This window comes from Salmo salar, chromosome 04 (assembly GCF_965601325.2).
Source record: "Salmo salar chromosome 04, fSalSal1, whole genome shotgun sequence".
NCBI lineage: Eukaryota > Metazoa > Chordata > Actinopteri > Salmoniformes > Salmonidae > Salmo > Salmo salar.
The window spans coordinates 86737253-86756288 of record NC_138294.1 but is presented as its reverse complement, the minus strand read 5'-3'; the positions used below and the strand labels follow the sequence as shown (position 1 = coordinate 86756288).

At 46.6% G+C, this 19036-nt stretch overlaps 1 protein-coding gene across 2 annotated transcripts in view; it reads right to left on the bottom strand.

Moving 5' to 3' along the window:
- Positions 1-658: 658 nt before the first annotated feature.
- Positions 659-19036, bottom strand: part of ankfy1 (ankyrin repeat and FYVE domain containing 1) — a 43528-nt gene continuing 25150 nt past the window's right edge. For both annotated transcript variants that reach the window (XM_014198184.3, XM_014198183.3), the window contains exons 14-25: positions 15848-16001; positions 13615-13783; positions 13280-13398; positions 11235-11391; positions 10755-10955; positions 10451-10627; positions 4400-4547; positions 3792-3882; positions 3554-3678; positions 3128-3274; positions 2732-2822; positions 659-1013 (exon numbers count right to left, since the gene is read on the bottom strand). In XM_014198184.3, the coding sequence (XP_014053659.3) occupies positions 881-1013; positions 2732-2822; positions 3128-3274; positions 3554-3678; positions 3792-3882; positions 4400-4547; positions 10451-10627; positions 10755-10955; positions 11235-11391; positions 13280-13398; positions 13615-13783; positions 15848-16001 (1712 nt within the window). In that variant the 3' untranslated portion in view covers positions 659-880. The remainder of the gene's footprint in view (positions 1014-2731; positions 2823-3127; positions 3275-3553; positions 3679-3791; positions 3883-4399; positions 4548-10450; positions 10628-10754; positions 10956-11234; positions 11392-13279; positions 13399-13614; positions 13784-15847; positions 16002-19036) is intronic.

The following is a 19036-nucleotide window of genomic DNA, read 5'->3' as shown; positions in this document are numbered from 1 at the left end:
TGCACATTTCGGGACAAAGGTCAGCTGATTGTAACACAGGGCAGGTCTTAGAGGGCAGCAAGCTCAGCTGCTGTTTCCTGTCTCACCAGCACAGTGCAGTGATGGATTCAGTTGATGATTAGGCCAGTGAGGCTGCTGTTTCCTGTCTCACCAGCACAGTGCAGTGATGGATTCAGTTGATGATTAGGCCAGTGAGGCTGCTGTTTCCTGTCTCACCAGCACAGTGCAGTGATGGATTCAGTTGATGATTAGGCCAGTGAGGCTGCTGCTGCACACAAGCTGTCGGTCTGTTCCGCTCTCAGCCGAGACCAGGGTTAGGGCTCTGACACCATCACATGTTCCAATCTGACACCATCACATGTTCATCACTGATTCTGACACCATTACACATTCATCACTGACTCAATCTGACACCATTACACATTCATCACTGACTCAATCTGACACCATTACACGTTCATCACTGATTCAATCTGACACAGTCACAAGTTCATCACTGATTCTCATGATTCCTTCAAACACCTGATGAACGATATCAGGTCAAATCATGACAATATGATTAGCATCTCCCTCTCCCCAACCAGCCCAGTCCAGGAGTCATTGAGCCAAGCAAGCTACTTTCATTTTATCCAATTTTCACTACGTGATTCATTTGATAAAAAAAAAAAAAAACATGTATAATGTTTTTATATTCTACTTCTTAAGTCCTGTTGGAACATTAGCGAACATGTTTTGATAGACTGGAATGAATAGTACAGAGGTTGTGGTCTGTCTGTAACTCTAGCCCTGGCTGCCACTGCCGTGTCGCCCGATCTCCTGTTGTTGCCCAGCCTATGGTGTCAGGGTGGTGGGAAGATGGAGGAGCAGGCTGTCCACTGCATTAGGACACCCCACCCAGAGTCAGCACGTCGAAGCAGACATCACAGACCCTCACAGGCTTGTTCAGGTCAAACTTAATGATGGGGATCTCCTTTATAGAACACTTATGGCAGAGCAAGCGGCCGCAGTGACGGCTGGGGTAAGAAGAGGGAGGAGGACCAGAGGGGGCCAGGGAGAACGAGGGAGGAGGACCAGAGGGGGCCAGGGAGAACGAGGGAGGAGGACAAGAGGGGGCCAGGGAGAACGAGGGAGAAGGACAAGAGGGGGCCAGGGAGAACGAGGGAGAAGGGCGAGAGGGGGCCAGGGAGAACGAGAGAGAAGGGCGAGAGGGGGCCAGGGAGAACGAGGGAGGAGGACAAGAGGGGGCCAGGGAGAACGAGGGAGGAGGACAAGAGGGGGCCAGGGAGAACGAGGGAGGAGGACCAGAGGGGGCCAGGGAGAACGAGGGAGAAGGACAAGAGGGGGCCAGGGAGAACGAGGGAGAAGGGCGAGAGGGGGCCAGGGAGAACGAGAGAGAAGGGCGAGAGGGGGCCAGGGAGAACGAGGGAGAAGGACAAGAGGGGGCCAGGGAGAACGAGGGAGAAGGGCGAGAGGGGGCCAGGGAGAACGAGGGAGGAGGACAAGAGGGGGCCAGGAAGAACGAGGGAGGAGGACAAGAGGGGGCCAGGGAGAACGAGAGAGAAGGGCGAGAGGGGGCCAGGGAGAACGAGGGAGAAGGACAAGAGGGGGCCAGGAAGAACGAGGGAGGAGGACAAGAGGGGGCCAGGAAGAACGAGGGAGAAGGGCGAGAGGGGGCCAGGGAGAACGAGGGAGGAGGACAAGAGGGGGCCAGGAAGAACGAGGGAGGAGGACAAGAGGGGGCCAGGGAGAACAAGAGAGAAGGGCGAGAGGGGGCCAGGGAGAACGAGGGAGAAGGTCAAGAGGGGGCCAGGGAGAACGAGGGAGAAGGTCAAGAGGGGGCCAGGGAGAACGAGGGAGAAGGGCGAGAGGGGGCCAGGGAGAACGAGGGAGAAGGACAAGAGGGGGCCAGGGAGAACGAGGGAGAAGGACAAGAGGGGGCCAGGGAGAACGAGGGAGGAGGACAAGAGGGGGCCAGGGAGAACGAGGGAGAAGGGCGAGAGGGGGCCAGGGAGAACGAGGGAGAAGGACAAGAGGGGGCCAGGAAGAACGAGGGAGGAGGACAAGAGGGGGCCAGGGAGAACGAGGGAGAAGGGCGAGAGGGGGCCAGGGAGAACGAGGGAGAAGGCCGAGAGGGGGCCAGGGAGAACGAGGGAGAAGGCCAAGAGGGGGCCAGGGAGAACGAGGGAGGAGGACAAGAGGGGGCCAGGGAGAACGAGGGAGAAGGACAAGAGGGGGCCAGGGAGAACGAGGGAGAAGGACAAGAGGGGGCCAGGAAGAACGAGGGAGAAGGACAAGAGGGGGCCAGGGAGAACGAGGGAGGAGGACAAGAGGGGGCCAGGGAGAACGAGGGAGAAGGACAAGAGGGGGCCAGGGAGAACGAGGGAGAAGGACAAGAGGGGGCCAGGGAGAACGAGGGAGGAGGACAAGAGGGGGCCAGGGAGAACGAGGGAGGAGGACAAGAGGGGGCCAGGGAGAACGAGGGAGAAGGACAAGAGGGGGCCAGGGAGAACGAGGGAGGGGGACAAGAGGGGGCCAGGGAGAACGAGGGAGGAGGACAAGAGGGGGCCAGGGAGAACGAGGGAGAAGGGCGAGAAAGGCGAGCAGATAGTTTGGTGAGTAAGGTCTGATATAATAACTTGTCAGAAAAACAACAGGACTTGGAACTAACAATTTGACTTCACTCGAAAGACTAAAGCAGTCTTTATTAAGAAACTGTTTTTCAGGTACTTACCAGTGATGTTTCCTTGTGGTGACTCCAAACTTGGCAGCACATTCATAACAGTTTGATCCATCACACCACGGGGGCTCTTTGGACAACATATCTAAAAACACACAAAAAACATAAGTGAGAATGGCCCCACCTTCCTCTTAAAAAAACCTATTCAAAATGTACTGACCGAGCGAAAATAAAATCAGGATTATTCCAAGGATCTAATGTAAACTCTTCTCTATACCTAACTGATATGTCAAAGCAGGTGACCTAATGTGAACTATGTACTGTAGGACCTCTACACTGAACATAACATTAACAGCAGATCTACTCCAGGTGTGAACTATGTACTGAACTACTGTAGGTAACATCAACAGCAGATCTACTCCAGGTGTGTACACGGACTGAGCGTCTCACCTAGAAGGCGGAAGAGCAGCTGCTTGGTGGCTACTTGGTAGTTGAAGATGTTGATTCCCTGGTTGTTGTTGAGGCCCATACGTGCACCAGACCTCACGATGGCACGACACAGGTTAGCATTGCCCTTCATGTAGGCCAGCAACAGAACTGAGGAACAAAAAAAATGGATTGATGTTATTCTCTAGAACATATTCCTCTTGGTTCCTTTCATTTACTATATTCGCTATTGTAAGAGAATGTGCTCCCAAATAATTTACCTGGTTAGATAAAAAGAATAAATAAATATCATTATAATGGCTTATACGAGTCAAACATTTGAGACTAACAAAGCAAGTTGTTAGTCAGGACAGAAACATTCAACCCAAAGGGGGCCTTAATCCAATCAGTCAGATAGAGATTGAAGCAGAACCCTGCTCTCCTTCCTACCGGTGTTCCCTTCATTGTCCACTTTGTCCAGAGGGTACTCAGGCATACACTCCAAGAAAAGCTCAAAGATGGCTGCTGCATTCTCTTTCCCATATTGCCCCAGGACGTGCATCGGTGATTGGCCCCTACAAAAACAGACAAGTGTTCAGTGAATAAAAACACAATAAACCTTCTGTGTAATGGCCATTAAGAGCAGCACCATGGCTGAAGTTATGAACCGGTGAGAACAGGAGCGTACCGGAGATTGAAGGCCTCAGCGTCGATGTTGGACTCTGTGAGAAGGGCTCGCACATTATTAAGCCGACCCTGCATTACGGCCAGGTGTAGAGCTGAGGACGGACAGAACAAGAGAAAACAAAACCGTGAGAAAAACAGGGAAAAGGAGTTTTAAAAAAGTCAGTAAGTAAGCCAGAACAGCCCAAAGGGGCAGAAGCCCATCACATCTCCTGTTTTTGTAGCGCGAGACAACTTGATGTACGCTAGAGTTAAAAAGGCTCTTATTTGTCAGGCAAGTATCATAAACAACAGATTACAGGTGCTGAACAGATAAATAAGGAATAGTTTTTTCAGCGTGGGTAACAGTGCAGCAGGGTTGAGGACAGTTAAGTAGTAAAGAATCATTGTAAGGAGGGTAGTTCTGTGGCTTGAAACAGCCCCTTACGGCTCAGGGCCTGGTTACCCGATAGTGATGGAACTTATTTTAACAATGCATGTTTCCTACAACGCTCCTACAACATTAATAACGAGGGTTTTGGGAAACAGCTCTGAGATGTAACGATGCTCCTTCAAAAACGTTCTAACGATGAACTTAGCCATAAGAAGATTTTGGGAAACCGGGCCCTGTACCGTTGTTGCCATTCTCGTCCACAGCGGTGAAGTCCACTCCGTTTTCCAGCAGCACAGAGCAGATAGTAGCCAGGTCCTGCTGGGCTGCCAGGTGTAGAGCGGTCTGTCTGTGTTTGGTCAGCTCATTCACTTTGGCCCCGGCCAGCAGCTGCAGTGGACATAGAAGAGTCAGACACCAGTCTCACATTCACTCACTCACATTGCGTTCCAGGTTGTCATGTTAAACGCTTCACCATCTGCACACCGCAGCTACAATTAAGATGAAAGTCCCAGACAGACGTGTGGCTCTAAGACATTGGAGTTAACGGCAATGCAACGACCGTCAAAAACACACAACTTGAGACCACTACACGCCGTATTAAGCCATGGAGCACGTTGATTGACCAGCGAGTGGTCAAGCCCTCGTTACACCTACAGCTTATTAAAAAAAATTAAAAATCTGAACAGCCCTTTCACGCCACCACCAGCTATTTCACCCATTATTCCCGCTGTGATAATAGCAAAAATATTTCTGTCACTCATGGAGCTATAGCGTCACGTGAGAGCAGGTAAGGAGTAGGCTACGGTACTTGGCTATTTAGCTAAAGAATCCCTGTGTCATGCGGGCACGTGGGAGACCAGGGTTCAATTCCCCGATGGGGAGGAAGGAGTATGCTGTCCTTGTAAATAAGAATTTGTTCTTAACTGACTTGCCTAGTTAAATAAAGGTTATACTAAGAGCATTCTAGAAGAAAAAGAAATGCACACCTATTTAGGCGAGGTGCTAGCTAGTGGAGTAGAAAACTTGAAAATAAAGGAGAGCCGCACACTCTAGGAGCTCAGATGCAAAAATGTAATATCCAACGTTTGGACAGCCAAGCTGTCTTCATCAGGGTATGATCACACTAAGAGCATAACATTTCTACACCCTAATTGTAGTCTAACCAATAACCAAAAGAAGATTAGGTGAAAATAAAAATCGAATTGATTTATCAAGACCAGTCCCCATGCTTGTCTCAGAGCAGCACAGAACGGTGCTAAAATAGTTGTAGGCTATTGCTTCTAACTTCAATGTGGTCTTTAAATAAATAAGACCTACACCACTTTTAACAGCACATTACTCAACACTAGTGAGACTCATGTCGCCTATGGTATATTGAATAATATGATGTGACTCTCCTCCAATAATTACATATAGAGGACTGGAGGATTCTAAATTAGAACCAAAAGCCGCCTCATGGGTCTCCCGGTGGCGGCCGGCACGGGTATCAAACCTGCATCTGTAGCAACGCATTGAGCTGACTTAGACAGCTGCGCCACTGGGGAGGCCCCATCCACAAAGTATCAAAATACAGAGAGGTGTTGGTAAAGGTATATTGTCTTGCTAATAGCCCATAATGGGATATTATAATACTGTACATGGTGTCCAGGTCAGGATAACCAAAACCTTTCTTTATTAAAGACTATCAGAAAGAATGTTGGTACTTATTTATTTTGATCCAAAGCCATGAATGAGTGAGTCACTCAGTCTTATGTAGGTGCCGGTCTATATGACTGTGCCATCAACTTAATATATAACTATTTTTTTGTAACAATATATAACAATATTTTTAATATATAAAGATATTTTGGAGGTCATTTCGTTTGCAAAAAAATGAAAGTGAGCGATTGTAATCTGAATAAAGTCCAAAACATTTATTTCTGTTTTTAGAGGGAGAGATACACTGGGCCAATTGTGCACCGCCCTGTGGGACTCCCAATCACAGTCGGATGTGATACATAATATTTTGTTGTATTATTTGTTTTTTTCTTTTCTGGTGGATTAAACTGAAATTGCAACCAATCACAGGCGGTTGTGATACAGCCAATTTAACTAAAAAATACATTTGACAATAGAATTCTCCCCCTACCCTCCTTCTAGGCAAGTCTATTGTCCAGCTACCTGCTAATAGCCATAATGGCGCTGTACAACGTGACCGTGTGTGTTTGAAAGAGTTTTTTCCATTAAGCAACAATTTGTTTACCTTCATTAGACAAATTTGTTCCAATATTTCTGTAATTCAGTGATATTTATTCCCATAGTAATTCGTTATGGATCCTTAACTAAATAAACATTGGCATTTTGAAAGAGTATGTTTATCATTAAACCCAAACAAACAAATAAATTAACTCCAAATCTCCGACCACTACCTTGTATCCTTTTCCCTCTTGCTCTCATCCAACACTTCTCACTCTGCCCCTACTCGGATGGTATTGCGCCGTCCCAACCTTCGCTCTCTCTCTCTCTCCCGCTACTCTATCCTCTTCCATCCTATCATCTCTTCCCTCTGCTCAAACCTTCTACAACCTATCTTCTGATTCTGCCTCCTCAACCCTCCTCTCCTCCCTTTCTGCATCCTTTGATTTTCTCTGTCCCCTATCCTCCAGGCCGGCTCGGTCCTCCCCTCCTGCTCCGTGGCTCGACGACTCACTACGAGCTCACAGAACAGGGCTCCGGGCAGCCGAGCGGAAATGGAGGAAAACTCGCCTCCCTGCGGACCTGGCATCCTTTCACTCACTCCTCTCTACATTCTCCTCTTCTGTCTCTGCTGCTAAAGCCACTTTCTACCACTCTAAATTCCAAGCATCTGCCTCTAACCCTAGGAAGCTCTTTGCTACCTTCTCCTCCCTCCTGAATCCTCCTCCCCCTCCGTGGATGACTTCGTCAACCATTTTGAAAAGAAGGTTGACGATATCCGATCCTCGTTTGCTAAGTCAAACGACACCGCTGGTCCTGCTCACACTGCCCTACCCTGTGCTTTGACCTCTTTCTCCCCTCTCTCTCCAGATGAAATCTCGCGTCTTGTGACGGCCGGCCGCCCAACAACCTGCCCACTTGACCCTATCCCCTCCTCTCTTCTCCAGACCATTTCCGGAGACCTTCTCCCCTTCCTCACCTCGCTCATCAACTCATCCTTGACCGCTGGCTACGTCCCTTCCGTCTTCAAGAGAGCGAGAGTTGCACCCCTTCTGAAAAAACCTACACTCGATCCCTCCGATGTCAACAACTACAGACCAGTATCCCTTCTTTCTTTTCTCTCCAAAACTCTTGAACGTGCCGTCCTTGGCCAGCTCTCCTGCTATCTCTCTCAGAATGACCTTCTTGATCCTAATCAGTCAGGTTTCAAGACTGGGCATTCAACTGAGACTGCTCTTCTCTGTGTCACGGAGGCTCTCCGCACTGCTAAAGCTAACTCTCTCTCCTCTCATCCTTCTAGACCTATCTGCTGCCTTTGATACTGTGAACCATCAGATCCTCCTCTCCACCCTCTCCGAGTTGGGCATCTCCGGCGCGGCCCATGCTTGGATTGCGTCCTACCTGACAGGTCGCTCCTACCAGGTGGCGTGGCGAGAATCTGTCTCCGCACCATGCGCTCTCACCACTGGTGTACCCCAGGGCTCTGTTCTAGGCCCTCTCCTATTCTCGCTATACACCAAGTCACTTGGCTCTGTCATATCCTCACATGGTCTCTCCTATCATTGCTATGCAGACACACAATTAATCTTCTCCTTTCCCCCTTCTGATAACCAGGCGGCGAATCGCATCTCTGCATGTCTGTCAGACATATCAGTGTGGATGACGGATCACCACCTCAAGCTGAACCTCGGCAAGACGGAGCTGCTCTTCCTCCCGGGGAAGGACTGCCCGTTCCATGATCTCGCCATCACGGTTGACAACTCCCTTGTGTCCTCCTCCCAGAGTGCTAAGAACCTTGGCGTGATCCTGGACAACACCCTGTCGTTCTCCACTAACATCAAGGCGGTGACCCGATCCTGTAGGTTCATGCTCTACAACATTCGCAGAGTACGACCCTGCCTCACACAGGAAGCGGCGCAGGTCCTAATCCAGGCACTTGTCATCTCCCGTCTGGATTACTGCAACTCGCTGTTGGCTGGGCTCCCTGCCTGTGCCATTAAACCCCTACAACTCATCCAGAACGCCGCAGCCCGTCTGGTGTTCAACCTTCCCAAGTTCTCTCACGTCACCCCGCTCTCTCCACTGGCTTCCAGTTGAAGCTCGCATCCGCTACAAGACCATGGTGATTGCCTACGGGGCTGTGAAGGGAACGGCACCTCCATACCTTCAGGCTCTGATCAGGCCCTACACCCAAACAAGGGCACTGCGTTCATCCACCGCTGGCCTGCTGGCCCCCCTACCTCCGAGGAAGCACAGTTCCCGCTCAGCCCAGTCAAAACTGTTCGCTGCTCTGGCACCCCAATGGTGGAACAAGCTCCCTCACGACGCCAGGACAGCGGAGTCAATCACCACCTTCCGGAGACACCTGAAACCCCACCTCTAAGGAATACCTAGGATAGGATAAAGTAATCCTTCTAACCCCCCCCCCCCCCTTAAAAGATTTAGATGCACTATTGTAAAGTGGTTGTTCCACTGGATATCATAAGGTGAATGCACCAATTTGTAAGTCGCTCTGGATAAGAGCGTCTGCTAAATGACTTAAATGTAATGTAAATGTAAATGTCATTATTTTATTAACAAAAGCATAAAGATGCCATTATTAGTTACATTGTTTTAATTTGAATGTCCAGACTGGCACTAAGAACAGCGGGAACGTTTCCCTAGTCAGCGCCATTATTAGTGCAACACCCCTTAAAGTGTTGCTCTGTGCTACCCAGTGTGGCGGGGTGGGGGTCCCCTCCCCTCCTCCTCCCTTCCCCATGGGCTAGGTAAGTCTTCTGTGCGTTGCTCTGCGGCCCATCCCGTGCCCCCTGCCCTCGTGCCTTAAACCTCGCGCGCTTTCAGTGGATACAGCTGGAGAACTGCAAGGCAATCCCATTGTGCTCCACTCGGGAGCCATGACCAATATATATTGTCCTGCTAATACCAGGATTAATAATATATCTGTGAGAATGTCCAAGGGGCTTTTATACAATTGTAAATGAATAATAATCACTTTGTTTAAAAAAATAACAATATTTTGGAGATTATTTTGTTTTCAAATAACGTAAAATGAGGGAGAAAAAGCCATTCTTGAACATGGGGTGAGACATTGTTACTAATTTGTAAATAAAACCAGTTTGTTATTTAGAATGATTTATTTCTGTTTTTAGAGGGAGAGAAACCAAACACCTACAGTCATCTCATAGGTCTCCCAGTCGAGGCCGGCACGGGTATTAAACCAGCATCTGTAGCAACACAGTGTCTTAGACCGTTGCTCCACTCAGGCGCTGTACAACGTGAACGGTCAGGAGTGGCCTACAGTACTACAGTAAGAGCAAAATAAACCTAACAAAATAAAATAATAAAACCTTAGTGTAACAACAGTTTTAGTAAGTAATACTGAAGTCGTGCACAATTATCAGTTTCTATTTAGGTTTATGTCTCCCATTCATTGTCAGTTAGAGACACAGTAGGACCCAAAAGCATAGTCAGTGCTCTAACTCCCCCTTGTGGTGGTCTGGAACAATGAAGTAGTGACGCAGGGTACCGTACTAAACCACAAATTCCCGCAGCATAATCACAAAACTTTTAGTGGAGCAACCACTGTACAACTACTACAGTGTTACTTAGTGATGGGTAAAAAATCAATAGTTACATATCGCAATATTATATCGATACTTTTAAATACAATTATCGTTTTTTTGCTGTGTAGCGTTAGCTATCGCCAGTCTGCTGCACCAAAACCCCAGTATTTTTCATCCTATAGCTTGTTCTCCATCTTTTTAAACACTGAGCCAACATATTTTCAGTACTTTTATTTAAATTACTGATCAAAACTAAATTTTCTCAAAGCTCTCTCTTCTCTCTGCAGCAGATATATAGTGAGCAATATGTTTGAAACATCAAATCGCAATACATATAGAATGGTGAGAATCACAATACATATCGTATCGGCCTCTGCGTATCACGATACGCAGGGGCCGATACGATAGTATCACGATACGTAGGGGCCAATACGATGGTATCGTGATACTATCATATCGCGAGGTCCCTAGCAACTCCCAGCACTAATGTTACCCAGTCACTGGTGAGAAACACATTCAGCTCCAGATGAGGAAGCAGGGTGTCATTACCAGGTTACGGACGATCATTTCAGAGCCAGCATGAACAGCTAGATGTAGAGGGGTCTGCTTGGCAGCGTCCTGCACCCGGGAGTTCACGTTGGCCTGGACACTGATCAGGAACAGAACACTCTCGATGTCAGAATTCTGCACCGCCACGTGCAGGAAGTTACGCCCTTTGTTGTCCACCTGAGTGGAGAAAAAGGGAGTGAAAGATTTGGGAGAAGTTTTGGTTCATATAAACAGTGTCAGATGGAGAACACTGTAGTAGATGGGCCAAAAGAGGAAGCAGTGTGTGTGTGTGTGTCGCTCTCACCTGTTCGGCAGCCCCAGGCTCTCTCTTGAGGATGGCCTCTGCAGCCTTGTTGTTCTTGTGGGTCATGGCGCAGGCGAAGGGGGTCATGCCCTGGCGGTCACGTAGGTTCAGACGGATGTCCGGGTGGGAGATGAGCAGCTGAATGATGACGCTGTGCTGGTTGCTAATGGCAACGTGGATTGAAGCTCGGCCCTCTGCATCCTGGGTTACACAGCTCATATTAGCCACAAGGAACGGGCTCGGATAGGAGACACGAGATGCTCCTCACTCAACTATTAATCATGCTTTTAAATCACAACTCTAAGTGGAGGAATCTATCACAGGGGTGACCGTGTGAGATGACTGTGCTTAGAGGAGTGACTGCCTGGTGAAACTGACCCGTGGAGTGACAGTCAGTGAGACTGGATATGTTGAAAAGCTGTTGGCCCAGGAGGAGTAATGTCCAGGAGTAAAAGTCCTAAGTAAGCAAGCGAGACGTACCTGTGTGTTGACGTTGGCTCCAAACTCCAGAAGGCACTGTACCACCTCCTCCAGCCCCCAGCTGCCTGCCAGGTGGAGGGGTGACTGTCCGTCCCTGGCCTCCTCACCCCCCTCCCCGTCAGGGCCTGGACGCCGCGGGCTGTTCACATCACAACCACTACAGACACACACAGGGTTAGACTAGACCCACATATCAGCACTATGCCAAGAGGTTACAGCAGAGGAACTATGATATAGCATATTACTTGACTAGAACCTAAATCATTACTGAAAACACTGTAGATCACTATTTTATATATATCTGACAATAAAACACAATTTCAAAGCGCTAAGCGTCGTTAGCCTTTCATTCCTCTGTTAGAAAGACCCAGTCAACCCTGATCTAGTTGAATGATACAGTGGCTCTGTTGACAACACTGAGATCACCTAAGGTAACTACTGAGCTACAGCTGTGGGCGGGCGGGCCCGGGACAGCTGTGGGCGGGCGGGCCCGGGACAGCTGTGGGCGGGCGGGCCCGGGACAGCTGTGGGCGGGCGGGCCCGGGACAGCTGTGGGCGGGCGGGCTGGGACAGCTGTGGGCGGGCTGGGACAGCTTCTATTGGTTCTGTTTATACCACGTGTCAAACTCATTCCACGGAGGGCCGAGGGTCTGTGGGTTTTCGCTCCTCCCTTCGACTTGATTAATAATTAAGGTCACTAATTAGTAAGGAACTCCCTTCACCTGGTTGTCCAGGTCTTAATTGAAAGGAAGAAAAAACCAACCTGAGAACACTCGGCCCTCCACGGAATGAGTCTGACACCCTGGTTTACAGTCATCAGGCAGGGATCACACTGACTAACCATGAAACTACTTCCATTTACATTGTAGTCATTTAGCAGACGCTCTTATCCAGAGTGCTTACATTTACGTACTTTCCCCGTTTTTATTTTTTACTTTTTGTACAGCGGGAATCGAACCCACAACCCTGGCGTTGCAAGCGCCATGCTCTACCAACTGAGCTACATGGGACAACCTTCCTCTTGCAGACTCTTTCCCGAAACAAGATGGCTTCCTGAACTAGATTAAACCAAGATGGATTCCTGAACTAGATTAAACCAAGATGGATTCCTGAACTAGATTAAATCAAGATGGATTCCTGAACTAGATGGATTCCTGAACTAGATTAAACCAAGATGGATTCCTGAACTAGATTAAACCAAGATGGATTCCTGAACTAGATGGATTCCTGAACTAGATTAAACCAAGATGGATTCCTGAACTAGATTAAACCAAGATGGATTCCTGAACTAGATTAAACCAAGATGGATTCCTGAACTAGATGGATTCCTGAACTAGATTAAACCAAGATGGATTCCTGAACTAGATTAAACCAAGATGGATTCCTGAACTAGATTAAACCAAGATGGACTCCTGAACTAGATGGATTCCTGAACTAGATTAAACAAAGATGGACTCCTGAACTAGATGGATTCCTGAACTAGATTAGTGGAAAATGTTGGCCAAACTCTATAGATGACAGTGAAAGTAAAGAAACTGTTTGAATTAGCAGCAAAACGACAACGTCTGAGCTTGATTACCAACCAGACCCGAGCTCTGCTAAACAGCCAAACAAACACTGACTTAGTACATATTTAACTCAATATGCTGCTGCCAAAGGTAGTTTCAGCACAGGGAAAACAGCATGTCATAAAAGAGCTGTGCGGATGATGATCAGTGAGATGTTAGCCCAGAGAGCATCAGAAGGGGAGGCTGTCGCGACTCTCACTTTTTAAGGCTGTCTATTAAATTTGCTATAAAGAGGGATGAGTGTCATTTGCAGTGAGTCCATGGTATAGAGACGGATGAGTTTAATTTGCAGTGAGTCCATGGTAAGGGATGAGTGTCATTTGCAGTGAGTCCATGGTATAGAGACGGATGAGTTTAATTTGCAGTGAGTCCATGGTAAGGGATGAGTGCGTTAGAAAGTGAGGCGCATTGGCGACACTGTCCATTATAAAAAATATGTTAATCTGATAAAGGAGGGTTGAGTGTGATCAGACGGACCTGCGGATGAGGAAGCAGGCGGTGACCTCGTTGTTCTCATCCACGGCCCTGTGGAGGAGGGTCTGCTGACAGCCTGAGGGACCAGAGCTCCAACTGGTGGCGTCACAGCCGTGTCGGACCTACAGTAGCAGGGACAAGCAGACGACATATTCAACATGTGTGGAACAGATCCCAGTCAAACCCGACCTGACTCCTGACTAGCTGAGTCGAAGGCTCTCGCATACATCTACCCTAGCATTCCACGGTCACTTATTTACATTCATCTGTGGGCTCCCATTACCACAACTCTTCCTCTACCGTCCCTTCTTCTTCCCCCTCCTCTCCTCAGGTCTCACCAGTGTGGAGGCGATGTCCTCTAGACCATTCTCCAGGGCCAGCCACAGAGGGGGGTGTCCCCTCTTGTCCACCACGGACATGTCCGCCCCCCGCGTGCAGATGGCGTCCACCACCAGGGGAAGTTGATTACTGATGGCCAGCTGCAGCGCCGTCTCTCCCTCCTGGGTCCTGCAGGGAGCGAGACGTGGCGGTTATATACACCTCCTGCTTACTTAAACTCACAGGGATATTTATCCAAGGTGCAACACGACAGGGTATATCAGGTCATATCCCCTATGACTTCTGCTACCGCAAGGTTTTTTCTGGACAAAAAAATAGGCTTAAGTGGTGGACGTGACAATGGTGGACAGTTGGCCCGTCAGTGTGGCTACATAAATATTTTTTTATTCATTTTTTATTTTACCTTTATTTAACCAGGTAGGCTAGTTGAGAACAAGTTCTCACATTTACATCTGTGACCTGGCCAAGATAAAGCAAAGGAGTGCAACACAAACAACAGAGTTACACATGGAATAAACAAACATATAGTCAATAACAAAATAAAGAAAGTCTATATACAGTGTGTGCAAATGAGGTAAAACAAGGGAGTTAAAGGCAATAAATAGGCCATAGTGACGAAATAATAACAATTTAGCAATTGAACACTAGAGTGATAGATGTGCAGAAGATGGATGTGCAAGTAGAGATACTGGGGTGCAAAGGAGTAAAAATAACAGTATGGGGATGAGGTAGTTGGATGGGCTATTTACAGATGGCCTATGTACAGGTGCAGTCATCTGTGAGCTGCTCTGACAGCTGGTGCTTAAAGTAAGTGAGGGAGATATGAGAGTCTCCAGCTTCAGTGATTTTTGCAATTCGTCCCAGTCATTGGCAGCAGAGAACTGGAAGGAAAGGTGGCCAAAGGAGGAATTGGTTTTGGGGATGACCAGTGAAATATACCTGCTGGAGTGCGTGCTGCTATGGTGACCAGTGAGCTGAGATAAGGTGGAGCTTTACTTAGCAAAGACATAGATAACCTGGAGCCAGTGGGTTTGGCGACGAACATGAAGCGAGGGCCAACCAACGAGAGTGTACAGGTCGCAGTGGTGGGTAGTATATGGGGCTTTGGTGACAAAACGGATAGCACTGTGATAGACTACATCCAGTTTGCTGAGTAGAGTGTTGGGGGCTATTTTGTAGATGACGTCGCCGAAGTCGAGGATTGGTAGGATAGTCAGTTTTACGAGAGTATGTTTGGCAGCATGAGTGAAGGATGCTTTGTTGCGAAATAGGAAGCCGATTCTAGATTTAATTTTTGATTGGAGATGCTTAATGTGAGTCTGGAAGGAGAGCTTACAGTCTAACCAGACACCTAGGTATTTGTAGTTGTCCACATATTGTAAGTCAGAACCGTCCAGAGTAGTGATGCTGGACGGGCGGGCAGGTGCAGGCAGCGATCGGTTGAAGAGCATGCATTTAGTTTTACTTGTATTTAAGAGCAGTTGGAGGCCACGGAAGGAGAGTTGTATGGCATTGAAGCTCGTCTGGAGGTTGGTTAACACTAATAAATAATCTACACATTTTTGCAATGCAGCTGAGAGTAAATGTTGCAGTTTTAAAGGCATTTTGCCATGTCTAACGCTGTGTTCTTTTGCTCAAACATACTGCTAAATTCATTGTTTTTGGAATTTTCAATTTCCTGACTGTCCAGCTTTTATTTTGGTGATTGTTAGTTGTCAAAGATTATTTCAAAAAAATAGATATAGGTCCATTATCTTTTCTACATACTTCATATCTCGTTTTAGTCATTTAAGTTAGTTTTTTCTACTGTATCATTGATTGTATGTTGTTTTACTCCATGTGTAACTCTGTGTTTTTGTATATTGTCGAACTGCTTTGCTTTATCTTGGCCAGGTCGCAATTGTAAATGAGAACTTGTTCTCAACTTGCCTAACTGGTTAAATAAAGGTGAAATAAATAAATAAATAAATAAAAAGTTCACACTGAAAGCGTTTTTTCCAATCCGAAAAATTATGTCCGAAAAAAAGTTTTGATTTTGGCAACCTGAATTAACGCTTAGGTGGCCCCCCCCCCCAAGGATTACAATGTCAGAAAAATCCCTGCTACTGTATATCTTCGCATTATTGTATAATTCAGAGACTACACTGTTGTTTAAATCCCCCTCTAGGGAAAATAAAGAATTGAGAAATGCATCTGCTGGTTTATGAGGCTCCTGATCTGTGACTTATTTACCTGACGTTGATGTCAGCCTGGTGTTCCAGGAGAAACAGAGCACTCTTGCTGTCCTGTCTGTGGATGGCCATGTGGAGCAGGGTCTGACCGTTGGACATGGTGTTGTTGATGGATGCCCCAGAACCCAGGAGCTGGGCTGCTATGGTGTGCATACCTGAGGGACAGATGGGAGACAAACAGGCAGACTGTAAACGCTGTGGATTCAGTGAGACCAAATTACACTTTTAAAATCCAGATGCTTGAACTTCTCTACTGTTGTTGTGTATCAGGATCTATCCAAGAGGAGCAGAGTCCAAGAGGAGCAGGTTTGAGGGCAAAGCACAGGCAAAGCTTGGAAGGGGAGCTTCTGCTAGAATTCAGCATGGACTACGTCTATAGACTGTTTAAGGTTGGACCAGAGCCATATATTTATATTCATACTAAATACATGGCTCCGAGTTGGACTATCATGACGAGAAAACCTTTGGCTGCACATAGTCAGCCAAACAGAGGTGGCATCTCATCAACGGGGCTTCAAGTTCCTTGGTGTCCACATCACCAACAAGCTAACATGGTCCAAGCACACGAAGACAGTCGTGAAGAGGGCACAACAAAACCCATTCCCCCTCAGGAGACTGAAAAGATTTGGCATGGGTCCTCAGAATCTCAAAAGGTTCTACAGCTGCACCATCGAGAGCATCCTGACTGGTTGTATGACTACCTGATATGGCAACTGCTTGGCCTCCGACCGCAAGGCACAACAGAGGGTAACGCGTACGGCCCAGTACATCACTGGGGCCAAGCTGCCTGCCATCCAGGACCTCTATACTAGGCTGTGTCAGAGGAAGGCCCTAAAAAACTTCAAAGACTCCAGCCACCCTAGTCATAGACTGTTCTCTCTGCTACCGCACGGCAAGCGGTACCGGAGCACTAAGTCTAGGTCCAAGAGGCTTCTAAACAGCTTCTACCCCCAAGCCATAAGACTCCTGAACAGCTAATCAAATGGCCACCCAGACTATTTGCATTGACACTCCCCCCCCCCCCCCTTTACACTGCTGCTACTCTTTTTATTATATACACTATGCATAGTCACTTTAATAACTCTACTTACTAGATGTCGAAAGATTGATTTTTCGATACCGATAAACGGAGGACCAAAAAAATCTGATACCGTTTAAAAATCGGACGATTGTTATATATAGAGTTGAAGTCGGAAGTTTACATACACTTAGGTTGGAGTCATTAAAACTTGTTTTTCAACCACTCCACAAATGTCTTGTTAAACTATAGTTTTGGCAAGTCAGTTAGGACAACTACTTTGTGCATGACAAGTAATTTTTCCAACAATTGTTTACAGACAGTTGTTGTTTATTTCACTGTATCATAATTCCAGTGGGTCAGAAGTTTACATACACTAAGTTGACTGTGCCTTTAAACAGCTTGGAAAATTCCAGAAAATGATGTCATGGCTTTAGGAGCTTCTGATAGGCTAATTGACATCATTTGAGTGAATTGGAGGTGTACCTGTGGATGTATTTCAAGGCCTACCTTCAAACTCAGTGCCTCTTTGCTTGACATCATGGGAAAAATCAAAAGAAATTAGACAAGACCTCAGAAAGAAATTGTAGACTTCCACAAGTCTGGTTCATCCTTGGGAGCAATTTCCAAACGCCTGAAGGTACCACGTTCATCTGTACAAACAATAGTACGCAAGTATAAACACCGTGGGACCACGCAGCCGTCATACCGCTCAGGAAGGAGACGCATTCTGTCTCCTAGAGATGAGCAAATCAATCCCAGAACAACAGCAAAGGACCTTGTGAAGATGCTGGAGGAAACGGGTACAAAAGTATCTATATCCACAGTAAAACGAGTCCTATATAACCTAAAAGGCCGCTCAACAATGAAGAAGCGACTGCTCCAAAACCGCCATAGAAAAAGCCAGACTACGGTTTGCAACTGCACATGGGGACAAAGATCGTACTTTTTGGAGAAATGTCCTCTGGTCTGATGAAACAAAAATAGGACTGTTTGGCCATAATGACCATCGTTATGTTTGGAGGAAAAAGCGGGAGCTTGCAAGCCAAAAAACACCATCCCAACTGTGAAGCACGGGGGTGACAGCATCATGTTGTGGGGGTGCTTTGCTGCAGGATGGACTGGTGAACTTCACAAAATAGATGCAATCATAAGGAAGGAAAATTATGTGGATATATTGAAGCAACAGCTCAAGACATCAGTCAGGAAGTTAAAGCTTGGTCGCAAATGGGTCTTCCAAATGGACAATGACCCCAAGCATACTTCCAAAGTTGTGGAAAAATGGCTTAAGGGCAACAATGTCAAGGTATTGGAATGGCCATCACAAAGCCCTGACCTCAATCCTGTAGAAAATTTGTGGACAGAACTGAAAAAGCGTGTGCGAGCAAGGAGGCCTACAAACCAGACTCAGTTACACCAGCTCTGTCAGGAGGAATGGGCCATAATTCACCCAACTTATTGTGGGAAGCTTGTGGAAGTCTACCCGAAACGTTTGACCCAAGTTAAACAATTTAAAGGCAACGCTACCAAATACTAATTGAGTGTATGTAAACTTCTGACCCACTGGGAATGTGATGAAAGAAATAAAAGCTGAAATAATTCTCTCTACTATTATTCTGACATTTCACATTCTTAAAATAAAGTGGTGATCCTAACTGACCTAAGTCAGGCAATTTTTATTATGATTAAATGTCAGGAATTGTGAAAAACTGAGTTTAAATGTATTTGGCTAAGGTGTACGCAAACGTCCAACTTCAACTGTGTGTGTGTGTGTGTGTGTGTGTGTGTGTGTGTGTGTGTGTGTGTGTGTGTGTGTGTGTGTGATATATATATATATATATATATATATATATATATATATATATATAATAATGACAATTACAACAATAATGAATGAACAATGAACACTTATTTTAACTTAATATAATTACATAAATAAAACCTATTTAGTCTCAAATATGAAACATGCTCAATTTGGTTTAAAAAATAAAGTGAAAGTGCAATATGTGCCATGTAAAAAAGCTAACATTTAAGTTCCTTGCTCAGAACATGAGAATATATGAAAGCTGGTGGTTTAATATTCCCAGTTAAGAAGTTTTAGGTTGTAGTTATTATAGGAATTATGACGCGTCGACTATTTCTCTCTATACCATTTGTATCTCATGTACCTTT